Below are 12,768 nucleotides of genomic sequence, written 5' to 3'. Positions count from 1 at the left end.
CCTTGATCCCCAAAGCAGAGAAAGACCCAACTGAAAAAGAGAACTATAGGCCAATCTCACTAATGAACATAGATGCAAAAATCCTTAATAAGATACTGGCAAACAGAATGCAGAAGATCATCAAGAAGATCAAACACCCTGATCAAGTGGGATTCATCCCAGGGATGCAGGGATGGTTCAATATACAAAAATCAATCAATGTAATACACTATATCAATAGAGCCAAGGACAAAAACCATATGATTATCTCCATAGATGCATGAAAAGCATTTGACAAAATCCAGCATGCATTTATGATAAAAACCCTACAAAAAATTGGAATAGATGGTCTCTACCTCAAACTGATAGAAGCCATCTATGAAAAACCAACAGCCAATATCATACTAAATGGTCAAAAACTGAAATCCTTCACACTAAAATCAGGAACAAGACAAGGATATCCACTATCACCACTCTTGTTCAAGATAGTTCTGTAAACATTAGCCACAGCAACTAGACAAGAGAAAGAAATAAAAGGAATCAAGATAGGAAATGAAGAAGTCAAATTGTCGTTATTTACAGATGACATGATACTCTATATAGAAGACCCCAAGAACTCCACCAAAAGTCTTCTAGACTTAATAACCAAATTCAGTCAAGTAGCTGGTTACAAGGTCAACACACAAAAATCAATAGCTTTCCTCTACACCAATGACAGACTCACTGAGAGAGAAATAGGGCAAATAATTCCTTTCACAATAGCATCCAAAAAACTGAAATACCTAGGAATCATCCTAATGAAAGAAATCAAAGACCTCTTCTCTGAAAACTATGGCACTCTGAAAAGAGAGATTGAAGATGATATCAGAAAATGGACAGACATCCCCTGCTCCTGGGTAGGAAGCATTAATATAGTGAAAATGGCAATCCTTCCAAAACTGCTATATAGATTTAATGCAATTCCAATTGAGGTCCCGGCAGCATACTTCATAGACCTCGAGAAAACAATCCAAAAATTCATTTGGAATAAGAAGAGACCCAGAATAGCAAAAGCAATTCTAGGTAACAGAGACATGGCAGGGGGTATCACAATCCCCAACCTGCAACTCTACTACAAAGCTACTGTGATAAAAACAGCATGGTGCTGGCAAAGAAACAGACCTGAGGACCAGTGGAACAGATTAGAAGATTCAGAAATAATGCCAGACACACTCAGCCATCTCATCTTTGACAAAGGAGCCAAACACCCTCACTGGAGGAAAGATAGTCTCTTTAATAAATGGTGCTGGAAAAATTGGGCTTCAACTTGCCAAAGATTAAAACTAGACCTGTATCTCTCACCATGCACTCAACTAAAATCAAAACGGATTAAAGATATGAATATTAAAATAGAAACTCTGAACCAGTTGGAACAGAGGTTAGGTAGAACTCTTGAAGACATCAGTGTAGGAAAAGATTTTAGGAACAAAACCTCAGTTGCCTGTGAACTAGCACAAACAATCAACAAGTGGGATCTCTTCTTATTAAAAGGCTTCTGCACAGCAAGAGAAACCACCAGCAGTGTGAAGAGACAACCCACAATGTGGGAAAAAATCTTCACCTGCTCTTCCTCAGACAAAGGTCTACTATCTCGAATCTATAAAGAACTTAAAAAGATCAGATCTCCCAAATTTAAAGACCCAATCAAAAAATGGGCATCTGAAATGAACAGACGTTTCTCAGACAAAGAAGTAGAAATAGCAAAGAAATACATGAAAAAATGTTCAACATCACTGGTCATTCGAGAGATGCAAATGAAAACAATGCTGAGATTCCACTTCACTCCAGAAAGAATGGCTGCTATCATGAAATCAACCAATAACAAATGCTTGCAGGGCTGTGGGGATAGAGGAACCCTACTCCACTGCTGGTGGGAGTGTAGACTGGTGCAAGCACTGTGGAAATCAGTATGGAGATACCTCATAGAACTAGGACTGGAAGTCCCATTTGACCCCGCTATTCCACTGCTGGGGATCTTCCCTAAAGAATTAACAGAATCATACCACAGTGATATATTTGCACCCATGTTCAGAGCAGCGCAGTTTGTAATAGCTAAAACTTGGAAACAGCCCAAATGCCCATCAACTGGAGACTGGATAAAGAAAATGTGGTTTTTTGATAAAATAGAGTACTACTCAGCCATAAAAAATGAGAAATTAGAGACATTTATAGCTAAGTGAATGCACATTGAGGCAATACTCTTAAGTGAAATAAATAAGACACACATGTGTAAATACCAAATAGTTTTTCTGGTGTGAGAAACTGAAAGTGTAAATAAGGACGAAATGTATAACAGGTAATGTGAAATAGGAAGAAAAGGGGCAAAGGGGAAGGAAGTGGGAGGGCTAGGGGAAAGGATAGAAGGGAATGGGATTAATATGAGAAAATGGAAAAATAGGAACAAAATCTTTATAAATAGGGATGACTGGAGGGGTTGAAGGGAGGGCTGGGCAAGGGTGAAAAATAAGAACCAAGAGAGACTATGTAAAGGTGCAAATTTCCAATGATGAATGTCATTATATTGTATACCTAAAATGTACCAATGATTAGAATGAATAATCGATAATGTAAAATAGGACGAAAAGGTCCAAAGGGGTAGGGGTAGTGAGAGGGGCAGGGGAAAGGAAAGAAGGGAAAGGAAATATGCTGAGAAATGGAAAAAATGGAAATAAAGTCTTTGTAAATAGGGAAGGGTGGAGGGTGTGAAGGGAGGGCTAGGAATGGGGAAAAAATAAGAACCAAGATGCGTTATGTAAAGGTACAATTCCCAATGAGAAATGTAATTGTGTTGTATACCTACAATGTACCAATAAAAGAATTTAATACAAAAATTAAAACAAGAAAATTCTCTCTCCCATCTTTGTCCACATCATTCCATGTACATATGTGAACCTTTCAAAATTGATTATCTTATTTATTTTTTATTTTCCCCAGGAGAGATGAAAATTGAAACATAAGAAAATATTCTTATTATTCCCTCCTCCTTAAACAAATGATATTTTTAAAAACATTTGGCAGCATATCCTATCATTCTTTTCATGTTAATATGTAGAGTCTCCTCATTCTTTTTACACAGCAATGTGCCAGGGTTTATTCAATAATTTTTCTGTCTTGTGTATACTTTCACTTTTCTAATCATTCAGTCTTTTAAAACAAAAGAATAATAAATATCCTTAGAATATTTGTTTTAATATGTGCAAAATGTCATATATAAAAATATACCTCTAAGATCATTTAATATCTATTGCCACATTGCTTACTATAAATTATGCCAGTTTAGACTTTACCAGCTATTTATAAAAACAATCCTTATTTTTTCAGAGTTTCATTAACAAAATGTATTGATAAAATTTTAGGTTGTTCCCTGTTTGATAATATAAAGAAACCATCACCATATCATTTCTGTTTACATTTGCCTTAGTGTGAATGAGTTTGTGTTTCTTTTCTTACACATTAGAGGCATTTGTTGCCTTTCTGAAAAGTGTTTATGTATTTGGTTCAAACACTGTTAGGATGTTGACCTTCCTCTCTCTGATTCTTATAGGTTCTAACATAGTAGGAAGAGTAGTGCCTGATTTGTTATGTAAATTCCAAGTCTTTTTGCTTTGTTGTTTGGCTTTAAAGTTTTAAAGGTATTTTGCAAATTTTTTCATTCCATTTCTAAAATTGTAGTTTTTGCATTTAAATTAATAATAAACTTAAAGTTCATTGTGTTGTATTGAGTGACAAATACAGCCCACACTATTTTATCTCTTATAGTTATAAATTATCCAGTGCTGTGATTAAAAATCTGCTTATCCCACTGCTTTGTGGATCTACAGTTTATCAGACACTAAATTCTTACATGTTTTGAGATCTATTTCTTTATTTACTATTCTACTTTTACTAATGTGTCTATTCTTGCACAATATCATATTCCTTTAATAATTGTAGAGTTTTCAGTACAACATCTAGGAAGGTCATACCCTCCTCATTTCCATGTTTATTCCTCACTTATCTTTCTGTATTTTTATCGCTTATCTGTTTTTCTTTATTACATTAGTTTATAATTCTCCTATTTTTTCAAATTAAGTAAAAGTAGGGTTACTTTTTACTTACTCAATCACAAAATTTTGGTTTATATTTCAATTTTTGATACAAATGTTAGGCGTTTTTAAACTTCAAAGTCATAAAGACTTTGTTTTCTTACATTGTTATAAATTGCTATCCCTCGAGATATAAATTACTGATCATATCACTTAGATTTTCTGTGCACTTAATTGTTGACCACCAGAATTCAGTTTCCAGAGAGGTAAATTCTTTGATTTTTATTGCATTTCTGACAGTCTTTTTAAATTTCCTATACTTTCAACTTTATGAAAGCTTCATTTTATCCAAGGTATCTTTTCACCATGTTAAGGTAAGATTTTTTTTCTTTAAATATAGGAAACTGTTCCTGAATTATCTTATTAAATATTTTTATTATTATGGTTTCATTTGAGATTTTAATTATGCATATTATACATATATTAAATTTTTTTCACTTACCCTTTTTCTATCATTCCTAGTTTGATCCCTTTTAATTTTACCTTTATATTTGTATTTCTTATTTTTGTCTTCCATGTCTCATATTGTGCTTTCTACTGTGTTCATACTTTCTTCAATAGTTGCTAATTATGTCTTTCTTTATTGTAATAGGTTTCTTCTTTTTATTTTCATCTTAAGTCCTTCCAGTCCCTTTTCACATTCCCAGGGCTTTATTTACCATCCTGTTTTGACTTGCCCGAGTTCCTAAAATTCTTTCTTCATAACTATAATTACTTTTTTAATCATTTTAAAATCAGTATTGGAATATTCAAGTATAAATTTCATCTGTTCTATGACAATATTTTTTGCCTCGTTAATTTAGTTCATCTTTAAAATTATTTTTCGCTGACATTTTCAACATTTTTCTTTACTTAATTGAAACACTGCAGGAAATGACTATATTTGTTCAATATTCATATTTCAAAAATTTTGATTTCCCTAAATCTGTTAATTTCAGGAACTTTCAAGACAACTGTGGGATGATAATGAATTTTCTCAAGGGTTTCCTCAAATCCAGGGCTCCTTCTGTTTCACCGTGAAAGACAAACTAGATAGCTGTGTACCAACTGTATAGCAGTTTTCTCTATCTCTCTGAACTTTAAGATATTTAGAGTTTTACCATCAGCCCTGTGCTCCTCAGATTTGTTCACAAGCATTGCCTATGAGGGCAGGCCCCTGCCTTCAAGGGATCCTTACTTTTACAAGTGATCTTGTTAGTGTTACTTTATGAGATCTACCACTTCTGAGGCGCTGGGAACTAGCTACCCCTTCATTTTGCATATTCTCCAGCGCTGGTGGCTGATCCTATCCCTGTTTCTAGCAACTCCCACTCAAAGAGCTGCCCTCTCCTTGCAGCTGTGCCTTTCTCCAGGCTGCTTCTGGAATCTGTCACTGCTAGGACCTCTCAGCATCCAGTTTTCCTCCATTTCTACCATTTCTTCCCAAGTTGCCTCCTGCACAACGTTTTCCTCCTCCTAATTGCTTTTATCAACACTGCCTCATAATTTGGATATGTTTTCTGCCTAGATTCACAAAAAGGAAATGACATTTCGCAGGAGTTGGGGGGGGGTCATTGTTTCATTTGTTTGTTTTATCTTCTACTCTTTTAAATTTCTTCTAAGAAAACCAAAAAGATTCAGAATTGAGCCGCCATCATATTCATACTAAAAGTCTGAAGATCGCAATACAGATTCACAATATTTGATCATTATAGAAATTTTGACAAACAGGAGAAATGTCAAAACAAAATGATACATAATTTTACCACACATAGACAATCATTGAGAACATTTTGGTGTTTTTTTCTTACTGTCTTTTCTATCATATGAATGGAGGCCCATTGTACATACAATTGTATATACTGATTCTTTCCTTTCATATTTTAATATACTTAAATATTAAAGAGTTGTATATTTCTAAGACTATAAGAACAAAAAAGACAAAGGGAGAGAAGACAAAATAAAATAAACCATCTTTCCATTTAATAAATAACTACATGATTCTGGTATCTCTGCGAACTCTCAATATACTGGTTCTCCACTTTCTAACCACTGAATATACAGTTTGTTCCCAGGTTTTACTATATTAAATAACACCAATAGACTAGAATATCATAAATATTATAAAATATACTTCACAATTTATAAAAATGAGATTAAACAATATGAAATCTTTCAAAACTTGATATGTACTGACATTTTCCCCCATACTTGCCTAGATGAACACTTCCAGCAATAGAATATATATTTCCATTTTGACCACATCCTTTGAACATCATCTTAACCTTGATTAGTTGATAAAATACATTCCCTTGGCTTCCCATTATATTGTTCCCATCACGTGTCAATAAGCTGTAATGATCTGAGCCAACTGCATTTTACAAGTATGATTAGAAGACATTGCTTGGCTTGCAAGTCTTTTCTGCTGTCAGATAAAAATGCTGAAAGGGAACTAGAATGATTGAATGGTTTTATGATCAGTGTCCTCTTTCCTCAAATGTAGATTACATTCACTCTATCACTGTCTGTTGGGTAATGAACTTGAAGTTATTTGCTCTGATTTTTTTAAAAAAGTAGTTGTAGGCTATGTTATACTTTCATATTAAATATTGATGAATGATAAAAAGCATTTTGGGGTCTAAATTATAGAGACAATTCCTTTAATTTTACTCTGCTTTTGACATATGGTGAGATGGGCTAGCTGCAGATAAATAATACCTTCCCACTGCCTTTCTCTTACTGCTAATAATGTCCTAACTATGCTTTACTAAGATAGTGAAATAGTCTCAGATCTTCTAAACATGAATAAAACATCTTAGTGAACCTACGTAGTTAGAACTCTCATCCAACAAAAGCTTTAGCAGCATTTTGTGTTGAAAACTTTCTTAACTTTGATTCTAGCTATACAAGAATTTAAAATTCTAAATGCAAAACATTAAACTTGAAAACCACAGTAATGCCTTATAATTTGTTTATCTAATCTAGATTTTTCATTTCAGTTGTCTACAACTGGGTCTTTGGCATTAATACAAGATTTAGACACCTACCTAAGGAAGAGATCGTATCGAATATCATCATTTGGGTTCCCTGATGGGGTTGTATAGCAATAATCCATTAATACATTCCATCTGCAGAGAGAGACAAACAGAATCTAAACTCAGAATCCCCTTTTGGATATTGGTTATTAGTCCAAAGGATGTAAATGTTGACAAATTTCTTATCACATGGAATGTATTTTTTATTACTTATTAGCAGAAGCTTCTTGTTTATTGAATTTTTTTTCTAAATGGAGCATGTTTAAAAATCTGTAACTAATTCTCATCCCCACATGTGGGGTTAAGGCTAATGCCACACATAAAATTGTATAAAAGGTAAGTAAATGGTCAAAGTCTAAAGGAAAAATACCACAAAATAAGCTGCATAAATGCTTGTATGTTTCACTATGAACAATGTTCTTTTGTTTCCAGAAGTTACTGCCTCTAGCACAAGGCAGGTGCACAAATTACACACTGGCCTCAGTGAGGGTGGAAGTCCACAACAGACACTTTGTGAGAAAGAAGAAAGCCATGAGGCAAATACACAGCCCAGCCTTCCTCCACAAAGCCAGGCTGGACCTAGGTTTATACATGGCTCATGGCTTCCTTCAGCTCTGGTTGTGAATGCCAATAATATGAAAAAATGCAAATAGGGAAGGGTAGAGGAGGTGAAGGGAGAGCAGGGGAATAGGGAAAGATTAAGAACCAAGGTACATCATATAAGGTACAAGATCACAATGATGAACATAACTGTATTGTATATCTCAAATGTACCAATAAACTTAATGGAAAAAAAATCCTGAGTTTATTAAGGCATTTCAAAAGAATCACATATATCATTGATTAAAGAAAAAGAGAAGGTAAAACAAACTAGAATTCTAGAATATATCAATCTCTTCATTATGCGAAGTTTAATAATAATATACAAGAACTCCCAAAAACAGTTTACACCTTACATTTTATAGAGCAAGATTAGACCTTCAACTTCTGGGTTTCACTTTTGTTTTGATCACTCTAAATTTTCTAAGGATTATAGAAAACTAAATTGATTTTGTTCCTTCCAGTGATGTTTCTGAATATTTATAAATATAACATTGGTCCATATCCTTATGAAAACAATTTTTAACTAAATAGTAACGTACATACAGAAAAGTACACAAATCAAAAGTGTTAAGAATGACTAATATATCTGGTTAATCATCTTTCTGATCAAAAGATAGAACATTGTGGGCATCTCAAAAAAACTCCCGATGCCTTCTTCCACCACCTTTCTTTCTCTGAGATGATTTGTTATTCTCCAATTAATGACATAAAATCAGTGTCAGCCCTTAAATTTTGTAAATTTTTCTTTCTTTTTATTAGCATGCCTAAAAGATAGAGCAATGACAGTAATTTTAAAATTGAATTTAAAAATGAATGAGCTAACTTTATGACTTGGGAGATTTAAATGTTTGAGCCAGCAAAATATAAGAGTTTGAAAGTACCTGCCATCCAGATTAGTAGCTTGTACAGCTGCAAATACTTTGGTTTTCAAAGGTAATCCTATACTTGGGATAATTAACTGTTGACTGTAGGTTGAATCCTAGTGATGAAATAATAAACAATTAATCTATCATTGCCTTGCTACGAGACACATTTACTACCTACAACAGTGTTTCAGAAAAAAAAGAGTAGGTAAATTAGCATAAATACACACAACCAACTCCCAAAAGGACTTTATTTAATCCTCTGATTTCTAGCTGAACTTCTCTTAAACTATATCCATGTAGCAAATTGATTTCTGTTGATAAATATTTTCCTTTCCATATTTGTTAATAGTCACAATTTAAATTATATTCAATGGTTAGTGGCTAATATTCAGTTTAATATTCAATAGTCAGTGTTCAGTTTTAATTAGTATTTTATTTATTAAATTATATTAGTGATAAAATTCAGTTTGTTTAAATGAAATCTATTTCAACTTAAACTCTTTACTGTTGGAGTGTGTTAGGTCTTACATTTTTGGTGATTTTTCATTCACCCAAAATCATTTATCTAGTAACTTGAAATTCCAAAACATAATTGAAATCTTAAAAAAAAAAGTTCAACACATTCTCGGAATTGCCAAAACACGTGCCACAGAGTCTGGCACCAAATGCCTTGGTGGCCACTTGTAGAATGGGCTTCATTTTAATCTCCTGGCCCTTAATTTACACCAACTCTAAAGAGTTTATATACAGCACTCCTAATCTACAGTACATTAAACCAGCAAGTTAGAAATTAAACAAGAATGCTGGGGATATAGCTCAGTGGCACTGCTCCTGCCTCGCAAGTGCAAGGTCATGAGTTCAATCCCTAGTACAAAAGAAAATGAAAGAAATTAAACAAGAGCATCTATAATTTTAAAGCAGAGAGAAATACAGAAAATAATATTGTGTACAAAAAGAAAAATGCTCAAAATTTAAGCAAGCAATTTTTTTGCCTTACAGGAAGTTGTTTCCCCACTGCCCAACTATTGTGACTCTAAAGATATTATAGTTTTGCATCAAAAAATATTAGTAATGGTTATTAAGAAGTTTTAAAGTCATCAAAGACAGGCAAAATATGGAGCATACTTTACTTTGAAGGCTGAAACGAAATTAAAATATTTTGAATTTTAAAAATTAAAACAATAATAGTTTGGACACTTTTCTTCTGAAAAAAATTATGTTCATGTGGAGAATTTCATTTTCAAATATAACCAGATTAATAATGAATTATATGCTATACTCAGAAACTTTTATCCTTTTATATTATTTTCTATATTTCTAATTATTTTCTATTTTTCTGTTATAAATGATAACAATTATTCTAACCATGTCTAATATTTTATAGTCTTCTTTGTTCCTTTTTCCAATGTCCCCAAGTAAACTACATTTTATTAACTAGCTGCGCCTTCATATTTGTATTGATATTACCCCCAAAAATGTCTATTTTCCTTACAAGTAATACATTGCTAAGTCATGTGAAAATGATATATGACCCAGTTGCGGTTTTATCATTAATCATCAATCTTTACCTCCTGATTCTAAGAGGTAATTCGACATAGTCGCCTTTGCTCTTATAAGTGCTATATAGTTCCTAAAATCAATTTTATTTTAGTATTTCTCCTACTTTTAAAAAAATTCATAATTTCCACAACCACTTTGCAGATCTGCTACTTCTGTACCAGCTCAGAAGAGGCTAAACACAACATTTAGGTATAATTCACAAAGGACACCTTCACAAAACTTCACCTAAACACACAAAGGCACCTTCACTTTCCATTTTCACAGAGGAGAAAATTGTTATTTTTACATTACAAAGAAATTAGGTCACAATTCAACTTAAAATAACTTTCATATATGGAAATCTCATTGATAATTAAAATTATTGTTTTTATCAATATAATTTTTCTGAGCACATTTATTATATCCTGATATAAATAGAAATAAAATGTTATGTGACATTTACATTGAGGGCAACATTTCTCTTCCAAATAACAAATCAGAAAATATGACTGCAGTAGTAGATATGTAATAGAACTTTACTTCACTCCTCTGCATGCAAAAAGAAAATTATAGCCTATAATGGTGTAAAATAGTATTTAATTTTAAATAAGACAATAAAATTGCATTTGGGTAACTAAATGTTGGTGTTCAAAAGAATAATAAATATGGTTTGCAATAAATTTGTCAAACTTTACCAAATTGTTTGTAGTAAGAATTAGTAATTTTTTAATGTCTTGAAAAATAGTATGATAGCACCACATTAAAAAACTAATTTGGAGCTCTCAAACTTTTGTGTCGCACAACATTGATGGATGTATGTTATTATGATTGTTCAGGGTCATAGAATGTACAAGAGAATGAACTAAATATAAACTATGCTTTTCAGTTAACAATAATATATTAATACTGGTTCATCGATTGTAGCAAATGTTTCACATAAATACAAGTCAAATAATAAATGGAAATATGTGCAGGGATAAGAAGGTATATGAGAACACTACATTTTTTGATCAATTTTTCATAAACCTAAAATTACTCTTAAAAAATCTGTTAACTTTTAAAAAATGTAAAGCCACTTTGTAGCAAATTATTGAATTTTATTATCCCTTGTTAGTAAGGAACTTTTATATTTTGATTTAGTTCCTTAATTCAACTATCAATAATACATTTATTGCAAACTGATTAAAATGTGAAGAATGCTAGCACTACCTATTTCACTTAGGATCTGATAGCAAAAAATTGCATACCTTTACCACAGAATCAAAACATTAAAGTTAGCATTAAATTATAAGCTTATATTTAGCATCAGGGGTCCAAGAGCTCTGCAAGGGTAGGTCAGTGTTAGCAACCGAGCTACAAACCCATTTCTAATGATAAATGAAGACCTTAACAACAAATGTCCTCAATGCTGCAATTCTGCATTTTGATTTTCTTCTTTTCCAGTAAGAGAATGGTTTAATTTCACAGAAACTAAAGGATCATTAAATCCCATGTCGACATATTTTTTACTTTTTAAAGACAGAATTCTCACCTTTTCCTCAATTACAGTAAATAATATTGACTCTAAATGGTTCACCTCAGTTTTCCCTCAGAAAGCTTCACATAGAAATCCACAGATAGAATCTTTCTAATTTAAAGTTATTTATATAAATACTTTCACAACAATAAGAAATATCTGGCCATATTGGGAACAAATATTCACACATATTTGCTGATTATTATACAACCAAGTAACTTGGCAGCTTCTCTTTGCAGAAGAAAGTTTAGAAATGACAGAAAGGCAATCTTCATTCCAACACATTTTAATTTGTTGTTTAGAACTTTGTGGTGTCAGACTACAAACTTATAAACATGATTTTTTTAAATGCCTTTGGAAAATGTCCTACTACAATATTTATAGCTCATTATATTCAAAGTATAAAGCACTGACTTTTAAATCAGTTGCATGAATTATAACTCAATGCCACGATGACATGAATAATAATATAAAAATCAGATTCATAATTTACAAAAATGTTGGTTGATAGATTGAAAAATTGATATTTAAATCAGGCATTTAAAATGTATGAATAAAAAATTTTAATCAACATGAAAATATCATTTGGGGGATTAATGTTACAGTTATAAATAGAAATCTATGTATTTTTCACATTTTGCTGCCGCTGCCGATATTTACATGACAAAAGTTTAGACAATGCTCTGTTGGCAATCCAAATTATTTCAGATGTGACAAAACTGTCGTTAGCCAAACTCAGATTGAAAATATTAACACACTCATCACCAAGGAAGCCTCCAAGCGAAGTATCATTTGGATTTTCCATACCTTTATATCACGAAAATATTGTTCCCCAAATCTTGACCCCATCCATAGCTGTATACACAAACATTACATAAATATACATAAGTAAATGTAAACAGACACTTAGAGTAATTATTACTGAATCACATTTCTGATGTAAAATTTAAATCATTTGTGAACTTTTAGAAAATTTAATGGAGTTTATAGTTACCTTATGACTAAAATACTTGAAAGTGATAGGAAAGATGAATAAATGTTACCAAAGTATAACAGGGTCAACATGATTTTCAATAGATTTTTTAAATGAAAGCCATTCCCATCAATGTATCCTCACAGCAATGAAA

General features: G+C 32.2%; 1 protein-coding gene across 1 annotated transcript in view; it reads right to left on the bottom strand.

The window, feature by feature from the left end:
• The window catches only part of Zpld1 (zona pellucida like domain containing 1), a 52,877-nt gene that overhangs the window by 13,117 nt on the left and 26,992 nt on the right, over positions 1–12,768 (bottom strand). The window contains exons 5-6 of the mRNA XM_004858000.3: positions 8,602–8,699; positions 7,130–7,210 (exon numbers count right to left, since the gene is read on the bottom strand). Of these exons, the coding sequence (XP_004858057.1) occupies positions 7,130–7,210; positions 8,602–8,699 (179 nt within the window). The remainder of the gene's footprint in view (positions 1–7,129; positions 7,211–8,601; positions 8,700–12,768) is intronic.

This window comes from Heterocephalus glaber, unplaced genomic scaffold (assembly GCF_053883595.1).
Source record: "Heterocephalus glaber isolate CG9 unplaced genomic scaffold, H.glaber_assembly_v1.0 deba00000122, whole genome shotgun sequence".
In the NCBI taxonomy this organism is placed as follows: Eukaryota; Metazoa; Chordata; class Mammalia; order Rodentia; family Bathyergidae; genus Heterocephalus; species Heterocephalus glaber.
Note: the sequence above shows the minus strand (reverse complement) of the source record. Positions and strands in the feature narration are given on the sequence as shown.